Raw genomic sequence first — 18,797 nt, 5'->3', positions numbered from 1 at the left:
AGTGGGGTATCCGGGACATGAACCAGTTTCCATGTGGAATTCCAGTGCATACAAGGCAAGGACTTCAGCCATTAGGCTCCAGCACTGGGCCGCAGCTATTTGCTTTACTACTGGAACTTGAAACTTAATCTAATGATAGTATTCAGTTGTTATAATCACAGAAATTCTTTTTAAAGATTTATTTAAAAGATTTTATTTATTCTGCTTTTTTTAAAAGGCAGAATGATAGGGATTGGAAGGAGAAAAGGGAGGAGAGGGAGAGGAAGATGGAGGGGAAGATGAGGGGGCAGGTATGCATTTGTCTCCTGCAGTTCAGTGCCTGGGATGAAGCAAGCGCTCAAAGAACAGTCAGTGGAGCAGCAGGCGGGTGACTGGATCCATCAGCCACATGGCTGTGGCTAGGGGAACTCCTGCTGGGCAAGGCTTCCGGCTGGGGATCCCAGCTCCCCATCCACTGCGGCTGGGTTGGGGGAGGGTCCTGGGCTTATGAGTGGGCAGAGTGCCAACCAGCACTGGGCCTCTCCTGATGGCTGCTCAGTGATGAGCCTTGGGGTCTTGGGGGTATGGAATTACTGCCTAGGGACATCCATGGATAAGGCCACTATATATTTAAGTGAGGAATGAATTCTGAGCGACACCCAATGACATGGCGACTGTACCTGCAGCTCTCTGCTTGTGCTCTGGGAAAGCAGTCGAGGAAGGCCCAAAGCCTTGGGACCCTGTACCCATGCAAGAGACCCGGAAAAGCTCCTGGCTCCTGGCTTTGGATCGGCTCAGCTCCTGGCGTTGCAGTCACTTGGGGAGCAAATCATCGGATGGAAGATCTTCCTCTCTGTCTCTCCTCCTCTCTCTCTATATATATCTGACTTTGCAATAAAAATAAATCTTAACAACAAAACAAAACAAACACACACACACTTGAGCAGGACCCTCAGAGCATGCTCCACATCAGGGACTCTGGGATGGCTGGGAGGCTAGGTGTGGCTTCTCCCCTTATCTCACTTGAGCCAATCGGGGTCATTCTCTATTTTTAAGTTCTAATTTACATTACGATTAAAACCCTTAATGCTTCACTAAGAAACACATGAAAAAGGCAAAAGGACCACATTTCAGCAGGAATATAGGCAAGGGATATAAACAGTAAGCAAATGGAAAGGTGACTATTTCACTTAAATACAGTAAAATTTAGAACAACCTGGCATAGCCACAGTTTTTACAGGTATTTTAGGAATAAACCAGCAGATGGAAACACATATTATCTCCTTTTTTCAAATGAGCAAAATTTCTTTTTTTTTTTTTAAAGATTTATTCATTTTATTACAGCCAGATATACACAGAGGAGAGACAGAGAGGAAGATCTTCCGTCCGATGATTCACTCCCCAAGTGAGCCGCAATGGGCCGATGCGCGCCGATCCGAAGCCGGGAACCTGGAACCTCTTCCGGGTCTCCCACACGGGTGCAGGGTCCCAATGCATTGGGCCGTCCTCAACTGCTTTCCCAGGCCACAAGCAGGGAGCTGGATGGGAAGTGGAGCTTCCGGGATTAGAACTGGCGCCCATATGGGATCCCGGGGCTTTCAAGGCGAGGACTCTAGCCACTAGGCCACGCCGCCGGGCCCCAAATGAGCAAAATTTCAAAAATTTTAACAAAGTAAAAACAGTAAGAGTTCAAAAAGAATTACTCCCTTAGCTTACTATTTTTTTTTTAAGACCTATTTATCTATTTGAAACTCAGAGTTACAGGGGAAGAAGAGGAGGGAAGTAGGAAGGGAGAGAGAGGAAAAAAAGATCAATTTTCTGTCTGTTGGTTCACTACCCAAATGGCCACAACAGTTAGGGCTGGGCAAGGTAGAAGCTTGGAGCTTCCTCAGGGTCTCCCATGTGGGTACAGGGGCTCAAGGACTGGAGTAGCCAAGACCCTGATCAGCACCCAAATGGGATGCTGGCTTTGCAGACAGTAACTTAACTCACAGAACCAGCCCTAATTTACTACTCTTTTTTTCTTTAACAAGATGAAAGAGGGTGACAATCAGAGCTATACTACAAACAACAGATTCTCACACCCTGATACAAAAAGAGAACAAAACCAGTAGGTTACATTGACATCATTCCATAAGAAATATGAAAATATTGTTGAAAATGGTACCTTGTCCACGACAAACTCCTGTTGATTAGAGTCCCTAAATGCAGCTCTCTAACTCTGTCCCCACAATGTGATCTGTCAGTCACCTCCTCCCTAAACCTGCAGCAAGCAATAAATCCCTTCAACAATTTGCCAATGACTAACGTGCAACAGAATTTACTTTAGGAAAATGTATGTCCAACCTGTTAGTTGATGTCCTATGCCTGTATCATGAAAAACTTCTGCCTAACATCAGGTAGCAATATAAGATTTAACATCCTGGCAGCTATGCAGTGGAGAGGCCCCTCGTTGGGATTCTCATTTTTCAGATCTCCTTTTGTTCCTTTTGCCATACTGGAGAAAAGCTTTGCTCTTTTTTTTTATTTATTTATTATTTTTAATTCATTAATTACATTGTATTATGTGACACAGTTTCATAGGTACTTGGATTTTAATCCCAGTAGATGTGACACATAGCCATTTTCATATTAGTTCATTGTCTCCTTGCCTTTTGAAGTAGACCTCCCTTGAGTCCTGTGTACTCGAAGAGGGTTTTCATGACAGTGGAGCAGTGAAAGGGCCCATGAAGCCAAACCATCAGCACAGTGGATCACCCCAGAGCAAAGAGAACTGTGGGTCTTCCCAGAGACACTCTTGTAGCATTCTGTTCCTCTCTGGGAAGCCTGTGGCTCAAAGAATGATGTGTCTACCTGTGTGTGCTGATCTCCCCATGAGGGATTTGAGAAATGGGCCACGTACATCCAACAACAGGAGGAAGGAGCGTGACAGACGGGAAGGGTGCGTCACCTACCTATTGACCTGCTTGGTTCTAAACAATTCTCGTAGACACTGCTGCACTTGGAGTTTCCAGGCTGTGCAAACAATAAGTGGTGAGACATTTACAAACATAGCACAAGTACACAAACTTCTGAAAGACAATCATAAACAACACTCCCAGGCCTCCACTTACTGTCCCTGCATGTGTCTGACAAGGAAGGGAAGGGCTCTTGAGCTATATACTCTTGAGCATATACTCCCCTCCCAGCCTGTCGCTTTGGAGCTGTGGCATTGAGTCATTGGGGGGTGGAGAGTTGCAAAACGGGCCAATGTCCTGTGTCCTAAGGATGACCACTTTCTGTTTGGAATTTCATACCCAGGACTCCACCAAAGCCTCAGCCAGAGAGCAGTTTTCAGCACATTAGTGTGAACACTGGGCCTTGCAGCTAACCTTGATCTAACTTTGATTTGGCAGATTAGAGCCCTTAAACGACCCAAGCTTGATGAGCCAGACTCACTTCTCATTCTTGTAAAGCTCATCTCACTGAAGGGCTTCAGTCGCTCCTATAGATACAGCTCTCTTTGGCAATGGAACGGGGTTGCCCTCATACCTTTGCCCAGTGTTGGCCCAGGGTGTTAGGATAATTAATATGGAACTGTACAGGAGCTTTGGAAGAATGAGGCTGGAGATGGAAAAGAGCTTTCAGAAGGCAGTTAGAAACCAGAATTTAGAAATGTGTGATGGCAATGGAAACGTTGGGGGGGATTAAAAAGATAGTCTCACAATCAAATTCTAGGTCTTAACAAGCAGCCCGAGGCATGAGAAAATTAAAAAAAAAAACAAAAAAAAACCAGACTGAATTAGCGAAAGAATGGCAGTGACATTAATAGACATGAGCACATCAGTCAGGGGATTGAGTTTAGAGTCAAGGAGAAAAGGTTGAACTTAACCTTGATACAAATAAGCAATGCAATACAACATGGTACCACAATAGGAAAGATAGGGAAGGGCTAAAAACAGAATCGAGGCAAAGGCTGAAGAAAGCAGAGCCCTAGAGAGAGCTGGGCATGGTGGGAAGAGGGGATGGGAGAAAACAACATCCAAGGAAAGGTGCAACATATCTTGAGAAGTATCAAAAGTAAAACGAATCAATGAATGTTAATGAGTTCATATTTGAAAGAGCAAATATAGTAAAATGTTAAAGTGTTGGCAAGTAAAATGTTAAACTAGCTATTCACTGGATAGCTATTTATTTTTCTGTATACTTGAAAATATTCATAATTAAAAGTAGGGCCCAGAGTGATAGCCTAGCTGCTAAAGTCCTTGCCTTGCACACCGGGATCCCATATGGGTGCTGGTTCTAATCCTGGTGGCCCTGCGCTTCCCATCCAGCTCCCTGTTGGTGGCCTGGGAAAGCAGTTGAGGATGACCCAAAGCTTTGGGACCCTGCACCTGCATGGGAGACCCAGAAGAGGCTCCAGGCTCCTGGCTTCAGATCGGCGCAGCTCTGGCCGTTGCAGCCACTTGGGGAGTGAATCAACGGACAGAAGATCTTCCTCTCTCTCCTCCTCTCTGTATATCTGACTTTCCAATAAAAATAAATAAATCTTCTTTTAGTGGAAAAACAGGTTAAAAGGAAAGAATGACAACTAGAGAAGTGATGGGAGAAAGACAAAGTGGAACTATTTTGGAAACTAACAGAAGATGTTGTGGTCAGATGTTGTGGATAAATGCAGAAGATTGGGCAGGGTGGGCCCGGTGGCATGGCCTAGCAGCTAAAGTCCTCGCCTTGAAAGCCTCGGGATCCCATATGGGCGCCAGTTCTAAACCCGGAAGCTCCACTGCCCATCCAGCTCCCTGCTTGTGGCCTGGGAAAGCAGTCGAGGACGGCCCAAGGCTTTGGGACCCTGCACCCGTGTGGGAGACCTGGAGGAAGAGGTTCCAGGTTCCCGGCATCGGATCAGCACGCATCGGCCCGTTGCAGCTCACTTGGGGAGTGAATCATCGGACGGAAGATTCCTCTCTGTCTCTCCTCCTCTGTGTATATCTGGCTGTAATAAAATGAATAAATCTTTAAAAAAAAAAAAGATTGTGCAGGGAAAGAGATGTAGCAATTAAAGCCATGAGTGACCTTTGTAGGAGTGATTTCTGCCAGGTTACCATGCACAGATCAGATCTTAAAAGTACAGAGCAGATGTGAAGGCAAATAGAGATAACACTTTCTAGAATTTTGTGGATAAAGGAAAAATGAGAAGGGGTGGGACATTACTAGCAGGGTTGGATACGTTCAAGTTTATTTGCAGGCAATGATGGTCAACAGAGAGATGCTGAGGGACAGAACAAAGGCACAAAGTTGGCAGGAAAGGACTGGAACAGGAATGTAGGGAACAGCTTCGCTTTGGAGACAGTTGCTAAGGGAGAGAAGCAAGAACAGTGGAGACGTGGAGAGGGGGAGGGGTGAGGTTGGAGGGTAACTTGTTGGACCTCCCTAGCTCCCTCCCCCCCCCCCCCCCCGGGTGAAGCAAGATATGAGCTCATCTGCTAAGGCTCTGGAGGGAAGATTGGATATAAAAGATGTGAAAATAGAAAAGGCTCCAACATGATTCACTCTCTGGCCTTATATTTGAACAAGATGAGACTTTCTCTAAGCTAGCATTTGGAAGCCCTCAAATCAAGCGTTCCTAGTAAGAACTAAAGGCACAGTTGGTCTTGTTGGTTCAAGTAACCACGAAACAAGGCTTACCAAATAGCACAACTTTTCACACCGTATGGGACAGAAAGCCATTTGTTCTGTAGCTGGAACTCGGGTTCGCACATCTGAAACGCCACCAGCAGGAGGTTGCTTCCCTGGGATCTCATTGTAATACTCAGGGTCTGCCCTCGCAGGGCCATCCTTGTGCGCTTCCTCCCTGTAAAGGAAAAAAAAAAAAAAATAAGAATTCTCCAGCAGCTGGGCAGGGCTTCAAATGCTGCAGGGGGTGTAGAGGGGTCAAAACCAAGTCAGTTATTATCCCAAGAAAGTTTGCATTCATGCTCTAAGTTGATAGCTGTGCCTTAGTGATGTCAAACATCTGGAGAGAAGCAACCAGACGGTTGAGTTGTTTATCATTCCACAATCAGAGTAGAGCAATTGGACACAAGGTGCCAAAGGTGGTGCCTTTGCATCCCTCTCCAGTAATAACAGTAATGAATATATCAGGTCCCTGAATAGAAGTCATTTTTGCTCTGAGAGCATAAAACCAAGAGGTTCTCTACGTACCTCTGGCATATACCTTGGTTGTTCCATTTGGGAAATGTTTTGCTCAAAGCAAATTCAGATATTGTTTTTTGGATAGAAGGCCTGGCCCAGTTTTCAAAACGAAGATGAAAAAAAAAATAGAGAGACAGAGAGCGAGAATTACGGCCAGCTATCTTGTCTGCACAAATCTGGAGGCGTATATGGGATTCATAAAGGAATATTGGAACCATATGTGGTACGTGGGAAGATTTATGTAAACACATGGTTGTTTTTTAAAACTGAAGCAGGGCAAAAGAAAAAAAAGGGACTTTCCTTATAAATTGAAACTAGTGAAGTTTCTTCTACAGAAAGGAATACATCAAGTATTTTTTGGGTTGAACTTACTCCATTGACAACCCACAGTTTTGCAGAGTTCATTACCAGTCAAGGAAATAATAACACTGGGGTTAGTGCTATCCAGGGAAAAATTCCGAATAGAGGCCTTCGGGTAACTCCCTCTTTTTGCTTAGCCTAGACCACTTCCTAAAGTACATATTGATACACAGAATGTCAAATTGTGGGTTGGGGGAATGCATGCTTAAATGCCCAAGCATTTCTTTTCCCAGAGGCCTCAGGGCAATCCGCACAGGGAGTCTGACAGCCCTGTGCCTTCCACAGAACAACCAGCTCCTCGGGTCACAGCGTGTTCTACCTCCTGCCACACGTCAGCTGGAGCCGACCCACTGACACAGCAAGTCAGCAAACCAGCAATAATTCCTACAACAGGCAGCTGATTCCTTTCACCAGGATCTTTGTTTTTTAGTTTGTTTGCTTGTTTTTGTTTCTTTAAACTGGTACGCAGGGGATCTGAGGTTGAAATAAATTTGAGAAATTCATGAATGTATATTATTTATGATTCCCCTTAATGAACTCATAGCTCTGTGTAACACTGGAAAAACACAATCAAACCCGTCTTACATTTTGTGTCTCCTTTAATCTCATTACAGGCAAAGAGGGAAATAATGTAAGGATGGAAGAGAAACCAAACGTGTCAGTATGACTTTGTACAGAAACCCTGTCTACTGGTAAAGAAAAAAAAAAATCACTAACGTCATTAGTCAATTGTGAGATCCCATATTAATTTGAAAAATACATAGTGAGTTAAATAATTATGCAACTCTGCCGACCTTTCACAAGAAGTATTCAAAGAAGGATTTTTCAAGTACTGTTTAAACCGGAGTTCAAAAGCCTGCCCTATGGTGCTTATGATGACTTGGGCTGTTCCGTTGCGGCATTCCAGGATATGGCAGGCTGCAGGAAGACACACCAGGAAACAACATTACAACAAATTCTCAGTAGGAGAAAATTACATAAAATCAAGACACTTCCAGAACACGAACTGGCAATTGGATGAATGGAAGCGGGTTTACAAACTTTTTGTGGTTCTGAAATGCTAAGGGTGCCTCAGTCCATGTTCCCCGCCAAAAAAAGGAAGAAATGCACTCAAATTTCACACATTATCCACAGCAGGTGCTTTGGGCCCATGTGTTTAATAAAAGTAAACTGATCTTGACTAATCACATGGCTGTTGCTGCAAGCTCTTGAAGTCGGTCCAAGAAATGCTCAAGGCAGCAGTCTGATGTGCGCTGTGCGTGACGGCTTACAGAAGGCTGAAAAACAAGACAACGCTCCAAACCCTTCTCCCAGACAGAGACGGAGCTGCTGGTGCAGAATAAGTCCTTCTCCAACTACTCCTCAGCCCTCCATCCTAGCCTGCCACTGGAGAGCAGTGAAAAGCCTAGCAATCCCCATCTTCAAAATTCTATTAAAGAATCCTCTCCAAAAAGCACCCAAATCAGGATATTTGGAAGAACCTGAAGATTGTAGAGGATGCTTTCTCTGAGAAGTAGTCCCTGGGAATGGGCTAGTTTTCACCTGCCAAATAAACTGGTGGCGGAGGGGGCGGAGCGCGGAGTACAGTCGGGGGCTGGCACATTAGCCAGCACGCAGCAGACGTCAAAACAGGGACCTGTATTCAGGGTTTCTCAGTTAACTTCCTCGACATATGTAATGCCTTTCATGCCTTGATTCAAACAGGACAACATGCTTCAGGTCTGACATACAAAGATTTAATTGCTGCTTCAAAGGATGACTTAGAGTCAGCCCTAAGGATGACTTTAAAGAGCAATATTAACAATCATTAGAAGTTTTGAATATAATTGAGGCATGAAGAAATACTTGGTAACAGTGTAACACACACAAGGGGCTTCTGTAGTATCACAGCTAATCTCAAAGTAGCAAAGAGGTGATGAACTTCTCAACATGCACAGGGAATTAGATACCAAGGAAAGCATTTTGGGTCTTGGAATTTCAAAACTAATGCTGGATCGCGTCTGTCACTAACAGACAGATCTGAAGAGAGGAGAAAGAGTGATCTTTGTGGAATAGTTTTAACTGCGTTAAATTTCACACTTTGCATTGTCTTGGAAAAGATACTATATGTATTCATTTAAAGAAAAAGGCAATCCATTCATATTTGATAAAATTTCTAAGGCTGATGATAGTAAGTTATAGAATCTATAACAGCATTTCTGAGCCTTATATTGATAATCATATCAAAGAAACTCAGAAAGGCTCATTCCACAATCTGGATTTTTAATTTTTTTTTAAATTTCAGAAGCAGATATACAGGCAGACAAAAAGAGCCCCCATATACTGGTTCATTGCCCGAATACCCGTGATGGGCCAGACTGGGGTGAGCTCAAGCTAGGGGATAGGAATTTCATCTAGGTGTCCCACTGGGTGGCAAGAACTCGATTACCTAAAGCCATCATTACTGCCACCAGGATCTGAATTAGCAGAAGCTGGGGCTAAGGATAGAGCCCAGGCACCCCAACATGACATGAGGATCTCACACCCAACATCTTAGCCAGCAAGCCAAATCCCAACCCTACTTTGCCTCTTTGTTCAAGGAATGAGGTCTCTGAACATTTTTGGAAGGAAATGCATGTGGCTGCTGAAATACAAGTTAATTCTAGTTTTGAAAACAATTAATAATATCTATAAATTTGCATCCTATATACCTAAAGATAATATTTGTCTGTCTTTAAACTATCATCTAATATTTACCCTGTATTTTTCTGAATAGTGGTTTTTACAGCTATACATAGAAGGTGTTTTAAAAATATCTGTCTTAGGGGGCTTGGCATAGTAGCCTAATGGCTAAAGTTCTTGCCTTGCATACACAAGGTTCCCATATGGGCACTGGCTTATGTCGCGGCTACTCCACTTTCCATCAAGCTCTCTGCTTGTGGCCTGGGGAAGCAGTAGAGGACATCTCAAAGCCTTGGGACCCTGGACCCGCGTGGGAAACCTAGAAGAGGCTCTGGGCTCCTGGTTTCAGATCAGCTCAGTTCTGGCCACTGTGACCATTTGGGGAGTGAACCAGCGAACATAAGATCTTTCTCTCGGTCTCTCTTCCGCTCTGTATATCTGCCTTTCCAATAAAAAATAAATCTTTTTAAAAAATCTGTCTTAGGGCTAGTATTGTGGTGCAGTGCATTAGGCCACCACCTGCAATACCAATATCCCAGGTGGCTGCCAGTTCAAGTCCTGGCTGAACCATTTCCAAACCAGCTGTTTGCTAATGTGCCTAGGAAAGCAGTAGAAGATAACCCAAATCCTTGGGCCCTTATACCCACATGGCATGAAGTACCTGGCCTGGCTTCTACCTGGCTCAGTCCTGCTGTCATGGCCATTCCAGAATGAACCAGTCAATGGAAGATCTTTCTCTCTTGCTCGCTCGTTCTCTTTCAAATAAAGTATTTATTTTTAAAATTAGTTTTAGCAATAATTTTATCTACTGGTTACGATACCTGTGTCCCATATCTGAGTGCCTGATTTTGATGTCTGTCTCTGGCTGAAGCAGACACTGGGTGGTAACTGTGATAGCCCAAGTAACCATGTTTCTGCCACCACATAAGAGATCTGGATTGAATTCCTCTTCCCCAACCTCAGACTTTTGGGGGAGTGATCCAGAGGATGAGCCGGCACACACACACACTCTCTCTCTACTTCTCAAACAAATAATACAAATATTTGCTAGCTTATGAGATCTATGCTCTTTTACTGGCTGCAAGCTGTGAGTCTCCAGTTAATGGAAGGTCTGTCTCTCAAATAAGTAAAATGTTTTTAAAATATGAAGGGCACAGTAAAAGAGGCAGGAGAATCCAACACACACTACAACAGATTGTGTTTCCAGGGAGAGGGCTAAGAGATGCAGCAAACTCACAAGAACTCTGTGAAAAGATTTATACCTGAGTTGAAAGTCCAACTAAACCGCCACCTTTGTGATCCTGAACAAGCCACTCTACGGAAAGGTGCTCATCTGCCAGGAACAGCACACTGGGTGTCTTTGGAAGCCCGTTTTAGCTTTCTAGAACTCTTACCCTAGACACAGCACCTTAGATTCTTTAACGAACAGAGTAAGGGTAGGTGGGCACACAGGAATGAACAAACCAATGAAACATACCAACCATCCTTTAAAACTTCTAACACATGAGGATCTTTCAAAATATGTGTGGAAATACATATTACAAGAAAAAAAGAACCTGTCTGGATTCCTATTTTTTTTTTACACCAAAGGAAGCTTATCTTTGAATTTCATATTTCCATGAATGCACTCAAGTAATTCTGTACTTCTAAGCTATTTTATTTATCTTAGCTTTTCCTTATGTGCTGATATCACCAACAAAATTTTCTGCTTTTCTTTGGATTACTCTGTGATTGCCAAGCTGTTCTTTTTTTAAAAAAAGATTTATTTTTATTACAAAGTCAGAGAGGAGAGACAGAGAGGAAGATCTTCCGTCCAACGATTCACTCCCCAAGTGACCACAACAGTCGGTGCTGCGCTGATCCGAAGCCAGGAATCAGGAACTTCCTCCAGGTCTCCCACAAGGGTGCAGGGTCCCAAAGCTTTGGGCCGTCCTCGACTGCTTTCCCAGGCCACAAGCAGGGAGCTGGATGGGAAGTGGAGCTGCCGGGATTAGAACCGGCGCCCATCTGGGATCCCGGTGCGTTCAAGGCGAGGACTTTAGCCACTAGGCCACGCTGCCAGGTCCCAAGCTGTTCTTTAAGAGGATTATTCTGGGGACAAACAGTGGTTTCCATTTTCCCCCAAGAAAAACAACAGAGACTGACTCCGGGTGGAAGCTCTTCCTGCTCCCTCTCCCCCTTGGGAAACAGACGTGTGCTGTTGTCACTCTCAGACACACTATCCTGTGAAAATGGCCAGGGTGCGGGTGTGCCTTGAATCTCATACAGATCTGTCCATTTCCAAGTCTAAGCACCGTCGCCAAAAGCTTACCCAAGAACTGCAATCTTCAACTAAAGGAAGGGAGGCAGGCCAGCACACACAAATCCCCCAATGAAGACACGTGCCAATGGAGTCTTAGGTCACCAAAAAGAATGAATCTCTTCCGTGGCATATGATTTTGCCAATGAGGCTTGACTTTGCCCTCTACATCTGGAGTCAGAGGCCGAGCTGGACCCTTAAATCCAACCTTGGAACCAGACAGACCCACAGTTCTATGATGGGGAATCAGGTACTCTAATAAGATTTATAAGAATCTTAGATTCATACCCTTCTGCATTTTTCTTGCTTTTTCTTTTTCTTTTCTTTTCTTTTTTTTTTTTTTTTTTTTTGTTGCTGGAAAGTTATGGACAGAAGATGAGAAGTATTCTTAGAGGATAACAGGCCCTCCTCTGCTAATGGTGTGCTGGTCTTCATTTTGACTAGGAAAATAGAAATTAAAACTTGAGCTTCTCAAGTTCCCCACCAGATGGCGGTGTGGGATTGCAGTAGGATATCCTCCAAGCAGTGGGCGTTCACGCACTCAAGGCACAAGACAGCAGTCTATAGCTAGCCAACATCCCCACAACACTAGCGCATGTACTTCACAACCTTAAGAATACACACAAACTAGGCCCGAAACGCTAGCCTAGCAACTGAAGTCCTCGCCTAACATGTGCTGGGATCCCACGTGGGCGCCAGTTCCTGTCCTGGCAGCCCTGCTTTCCATCCAGCTCCCTGCTTGTGGCCTGGGAAAGCAGTGGAGGGATGACTCAAAGCTTTGGGACCCTGCACCAGCATGGGAGGCCTGGAGGAGGCTCCAGGCTCCTGGCTTCAAATTGGCTCAAGTTCCGGCCGTTGTGGTCACTTGGGGAGTGAGTCATCAAACGCAGGATCTTCCTGTTTGTGTCTCCTCCTCTCTGTATATCTGACTTTGCAATAAGCAATAAATAAATCTAAAAAAAAAAAAAAGAATACACACAATTAAGTGGTTTGTTTGGATGCTTTTACAATCTTGGGAGGTTTTTGTTTTTTAAGTTCTTCAAGGACTCCGAACCATGGCCTTCCCATATCCATCTAGTCACCTTGAGAAAATGTGGAAACCTTCCTGGATTGCTACATAATAGACTAACAAGTGACAAGAACGCGCGCGCTACCTCCTTCACAGCGATCACAGGCACAAGCTGTGTTAGTCACTAAGTAAATGCCAATCATTGCCACTTCCACTTGCCTTTTCCACAGAAAGGCCAAAGTGAGTTCCTATGACATGAACTGTGCATGAAGGCAGGAGGGAAAGGGGGCAATGCTGTGATCAGAGGTGCTAACGCTGACAGGTCAGCCGGCACAGGGGGTGGCAGACCATCCAGCAGACTGGTGTGGAGCCTGCCTGCTGGCTGCACTTCCTGCCAGCATGCCCTCTCCTAGGTGACCTACTGCCTGCGAGGGGCTGGGTTGGGCACCATTAGCTCCTGCTTCGCAACTGCTGTGAGGATGAAATTGAGAAAATGAGAAGTACAATACTTGGTATATGCTTAGCATACAATAAATGGTAGCTATTTTTCTTTGCCTATTTTTTTTTAGATTTATCTATCAAATTTATGAAGAGAAGGATATATAGAGAGCAAGATTTTCCATCTGCTGGTTCACTCTCCAAATGGCCACAGTGACCAGAGCTAAGCTGATCTGAAGTCAAGAGCCAGGAGCCTCTTCTAGATCTCCCATGCAGGTACAGGGTCCCAAGGCTTTGGGCCATGCTCTCCTGCTTTCTCTGGTCACAAGCTGGGATCCCAGCACTTGTAAGGTGATGATTTAGTCATTGAACCAATGTGCTGGGCCCTCTTTGCCTAATTTTTGTTTTGGGTTGCCTATTTGTAAGAATTTGTGTTTCATTAGTGTCCACACGACTGTAACCCTGATAATGACAGCTGCCATTCACTGCATACTTGGTGTGAACTGGGCACTGCCGTCTCTGCATCGCGTCACTCAATGCTCAGAAACATCTGATTCCTATGACTTCACGGATGCACGCAGGCAAACAGTCATCAGGTACTCTCAGATCACAACTTTGGGCCGAGTTCTCCTTCCTCTTCCACACACACCTCTTCCACACACACCTCTTCCACACACACCTCTTCCACGCACACCTCTTCCACGCACACCTCTTCCACGCACACCTCTTCCACGCACACCTCTTCCACACACACCTCTTCCACGCACACCTCTTCCACACACACCTGCAGCAGCACCAGCTGTGCTCAGCTCTGGGGACACCCCCTCTGGACTGGGCTCTGCAGTTCCAGACTGACCTTTCTGCTCTCCAATATCACATTTACAGGTGCCAAATGATCATTGTACCACTTTTCAAGATGGCAAAGGCCAGAGTGATCTTTTTGTCAAGAATTATCTATTTATTTGAAAAGCAGAGTTAGAGAGAGAGAAGGGAAGGCAGAGAGAGAGAGGAAGAGATAAAAAGAGACAGAGACAGGAGAGAGGTCTTCCATTTGCTGATTAACTTCCCCAAATGGCTGCAATAGCGAGGGCTGGGCCAGGATTAAGCCAGGAGTCAGGAGCTGGACCTGGGACTCCACGAGGGTGGCAGACACCCAAGCATTCAGACTATCAGCCACTGCTTTCTCCGACATATTAGCAGAGAGTTCACGGGAAATGAAGCAGCTTGGATTCAAATTGGCACTGTGGGCAACACCTTAACCTCTGTCACAACATCAGCCCACACTCCGAGTAATTTTTATAAAGCTAAAAATCTTTCATGATCCTGATAATCTGTTGGCTGCCATCACATGCCTTCCACAACCTCTTCCCGGCCTATCTTTTCAGTTATGACTGTCCCCCTACCGCCGGCTTTCGCTCTTTCCTGTCCCTGCAACAGCCCCCTGCCTACACACTCAGTATCCAGACACAGGTCCCCGGGCTCTCAGTACCCTGGCCTTTCACCTGTGCCTTCATTCATTTCAAACATGCTCACTGAGCACCTGCTGCACCCCAGACAGTTCTGCAGGCACCACACCTCTGTGTACATCTTCCCAGGCCAGGCTTGTCCCCTCCACAAGCTACTGAGCCCACGATGGCCAGGAATTCCTTGTGTTCTATAGTGATCAGCTCATTCCTGCGCATTAGGTTGTAATCTGTAGTCTCAAAATGGTGTCATCACCTACTCTTTCCAGGCACTGTGGGGACCAAGGACCCAAGAGTGGGGGGAAAGACTTCACACTGCAGGGAGGTGCAAGCACACAGTGGCTTCTCACAGAGACTCTTCTAACAAGATACATGCAAAACACAGGATCAACAGATATATAGGTATACACATCTAATCATCTGGAGGACTGTATAAGGGAAAAAAGCATACCGAGAAAAGCAGATACAGTGCAGCATGCATCTCTATTGCCAAATAAAAGATAGACTCCCGGTGAGACTGTTAAATATAGGTTGACAACAGGACACTGAACTCTTTACGCTGTCTTTACCTACAACGTCATGATACACCCACACAGCAGAATGATGGACTGGCGACTTGCTCAAGGACCACATTATCGTAACAATATGAGGGAAAAGAGTGCGCGGAGGGAGGCAGAGGGGAAGTAGGAAGGGTGGAAGAGGAAATCCCACAATCTATGGAGCTGTATCATGAGAAATAAAAATAAAAATATTCATGAGAGGAACAGCAAGAGGGGAAAAAGAGGAGAAATTAGTGATGAGGGCCCACTAACTTTAAAAAAAAAAAGATTTATTTATTTTTATTACAAAGTCGGCTATACAGAGAGGAGGAGAGACAGAGAGGAAGATCTTCCGTCTGATGATTCACTCCCCAAGTGAGCCGCAACGGGCCGATGCGCGCCGATCCAATGCCGGGAACCAGGAACCTCTTCCGGGTCTCCCACGCAGGTGCAGCATCCCAAAACCTTGGGCCGTCCTCGACTGCCTTCCCAGGCCACAAGCAGGGAGCTGGATGGGCAGTGGAGCTTCCGGGATTAGAACCGGCGCCCATATGGGCTCCCGGCGTGTACAAGGCGAGGACTTTAGCTGCTAGGCCATGCCGCCAGGCCCTCATTAACTTTTAAATATAAAAAATTCTAAGTGATTTACCTACTAAAACAGACCTACTTCCCAAAATTTAAAAAAAGAAAGATGAGATGAAGAAAGAGAAAATATTACTCTCCACGTTTCCTAAGTTATTCAACCTAACAACACCAGGAGGTGTGTGTCATCATTCCAACTTAAATGACAAAAATCAAGAAGTTGAACTTTGAGGGCATAAAACAATCTGCCTAAGGTCATACATGACAATGATTTCTGCTGACTCTAGCAACAATCGTATTTCCTATGTCCTAGTCCCTATCTCTTATTTTTCAGGCCACTGAATAAAAGGAGAAGAAACTGAAGTTTCTCTTTGGACTGTTCCCCTTCCTCAGACTCCATCCTTCGGGAAGTCTGACTCCAGGAGCTGCATGGCTCCACTGTGGGCATCTCAACCCCGTCACACTGCTTGGGTCCAGGGCACAAACCATCTAAGAGAACACGCTGCAGGCAACGGGGCCCTTCCTGGCCACTACATAGTGCCACCAGCTTTGTGTTTGAACTCCTTCCTACCATTCACTCAGGAGCAAGGACACAAACACATTCGGTGACTTGTAGCCAAGTTACCAAACATCTCGATGTCGTAGTGCATTTTTTTCTTTTATTCTGTTCAACTCAGGATAAAAAAAGGGGGTGGGGGTGAGGAGGGCTTTGCTGTTCAGTGGCTTTGCTAAACACAGCGAGGAGTTATTCTTTGAGAAGGTCAAGCAAAGATGAAAGAAATGACTTGTTTCTGATATTCTTTGTTGGGTTCTTCCAGCCCCTTCTCCAGTTCCTGTCTCTCCCTTCATCCATTGACCGGTGCCCATGGTTCACTAGTTACAGTAAAGTGAGTTAATTTCTATGAGGTATTTTGGGGGTGTTTGTCATCTGCTCTTCCCTCTCCATCTGGGGAAGGCCATGTTATTTTGGCAACGACTTACTGAGCATCTATTTCACTCTAGGCTCTGTTCCAATGCATGCTCCTCATCATTTCGTATCTGGCAATCTCAGCTGCTTCCAAACGGACTTCCCTGCCTCAGATTTCTTCCTGAATTCATTTACTGGTGCATTGCACTGCCGAGTCCATCCTTTCTAAGCTCTGCTCTGTAAACAACAATCTGTACTCCTGCTCATCCGACTAAGCCCTACTCACTGGGCCTTCTCCTCTCTGCACTCTGAACACCCTTTTTCTTCCTCTACATGTATTCTGTGGTCTCGTGCACTCTCCTCATGTGGCCCCCAACAAATCATGTGCCTTTTCACCTTTGTCCCAAAAAGCTCTTAAAGTTTCCAAATCCTGCTTCATGTACATCTAATGCAAACTTTATCCACAGAAGATGCTGTTGCTTAACTAATGGACTCTAGGTTAGGGAGGAGAACCAAACTAACAATCATCCCTAGAAGCTGTCTTAGCATCCCAGTGTTAGTGATCAGAACACTAACCACATCTGTCTATAGGGAACTCAGCTGGAGCTGCAAGATGAACTGCTTAGCCAACTTAGCTATCAACTCACAGATTGTCCATTCATTCCACAAAATGGTTTTTTGGACATCAAAATAACAGGTAAAGGGCCGGGTGGCATGGCCTAGCAGCTAAAGTCCTCGCCTTGAAAGCCCCGGGATCCCATACAGGCACCGGTTCTAATCCCGGCTGCTCCACTTCCCATCCAGCTCCCTGCTTGTGGCCTGGGAAAGCAGTTGAGGACGGCCCAAAGCTTTGGGACCCTGCACCCGCGTGGGAGACCTGGAAGAGGTTCCGGGTTCCCGGCATCAGATTGGCGCGCACTGGCCCACTGCGGCTCACTTGGGGAGTGAATCATCGGATGGAAGATCTTCCTCTCTGTCTGTCCTCCTCTCTGTATATCCAGCTTTCCAATAACAATAAATCTTAAAAAATAAAATAAAATAAAAAATAACAGGTAAAACGTAAGTTTGAAAAACGGGTTTCTGCCCTCATGGACCATTCAGCCTAGCTGAACAGATACATGAAAGAAAGCAACAGTGACGACAAGTGAGTAGGTAAAACAGAGTATGGTGTAAAGGTTAAGAGAAACGAAGTGTTATAACACAGCAGGGTGAAGAAGAGGCATTCAGAATGTGATCCAAAAGATGAGAAGTGGCATCCTGCTCTTAAACAAGTGCACATGCTACATACACACACATACACATGTGTATATGTAAAGCTCAATGCAGGCCAATAACATCATTGGCTTGGCCCTTCTGGGTAATTCATTTGTGTATTGATTGGTGCTATGGCAGCCAGCCCCTTTCTCATAACCAAAACTGCCTCCCTGTTTACTGTGCTAGTAGGGCCTTAAATTTTTTTTTTAAAGATTCCACTGTTCAATTAAAGACAGACTGGCATCAGAGATAAAGAGAGAGAGACTCTACCATAATCTGGTTCATATCCCCATGTAGCTGGCATAACCAGGACCAGAAGGAACCCAGAAATCCACTCAGGATCCCATGTGGGTGGTAGGGATTCAAACGCTTGGGCTATCAATGTACTGCCTCTCCAGCATGTTAGCAGGGAGTCGGATCAGCAGCAGAGCAGCCAGGACTGGAGCCAGCGCTCTCGCTTCAAGATGCCAGTGTCACAAGCAGCAGCCAAACATGTGGCACCACAACACTGGCCCCAGCAGGGTCAAGCCAACTCAAATTCACAAAATGCTTCTAGAATGCAACACAGTGCTTTGTGTTACCAATCATCACGTATATTGAAAACAACTTCTTGCTACTTTTTAAAGCTAGTTAGTATATACCAGCTCTTATGAAAATCTTGGAAGTTATTTTTCATACCTCGTTGATTAACTGGATCTTTAGCTACGTAGGCAACATAGTCTGTGGTATCCTAGGAAAAAAATGGAAAACAATTATATTTAAAATAAATGAATTACATGCTGAAAGATAAGAGTACCTTTAGGACATGATACTTCAAGGAAGAGCTTAAACATACATGTTAAGCATTGCAGAGAAGAGCATAAGCACACAGCAGTTAAATAATTATGGATTCCGTAAGTGTTCCCCTTTAGAGAAAGAATGTAAACAGTAAAATTTTAAGAGCAGACTGTGTCATGCAGAATAAGAGAATGCAGATAATGAATATGTCAGGATATATCCTTAGAAAGTAGCTAGAGATGGGCCTGGCATGATGGCCTAGCGATTAAGTTCCTTGCCTTGAGCACACCAGGATCCCATATGGGCGCTAGTTCTGATCTCGGTGGCCCTGCTTCCCATCCAGCTCCATGCTTGTGCC

At 45.1% G+C, this 18,797-nt stretch overlaps 1 protein-coding gene across 1 annotated transcript in view; it reads right to left on the bottom strand.

Annotated features, from left to right (window-relative positions):
* SHC4 (SHC adaptor protein 4) overlaps positions 1–18,797 on the bottom strand; it is a 137,825-nt gene that overhangs the window by 24,656 nt on the left and 94,372 nt on the right. The window contains exons 6-9 of the mRNA XM_004578384.4: positions 18,341–18,392; positions 7,305–7,428; positions 5,644–5,809; positions 2,934–2,994 (exon numbers count right to left, since the gene is read on the bottom strand). Of these exons, the coding sequence (XP_004578441.2) occupies positions 2,934–2,994; positions 5,644–5,809; positions 7,305–7,428; positions 18,341–18,392 (403 nt within the window). The remainder of the gene's footprint in view (positions 1–2,933; positions 2,995–5,643; positions 5,810–7,304; positions 7,429–18,340; positions 18,393–18,797) is intronic.

Source organism: Ochotona princeps, chromosome 6 (genome assembly GCF_030435755.1).
Source record: "Ochotona princeps isolate mOchPri1 chromosome 6, mOchPri1.hap1, whole genome shotgun sequence".
NCBI lineage: Eukaryota > Metazoa > Chordata > Mammalia > Lagomorpha > Ochotonidae > Ochotona > Ochotona princeps.
This window is presented reverse-complemented; position numbering and strand designations above follow the sequence as displayed.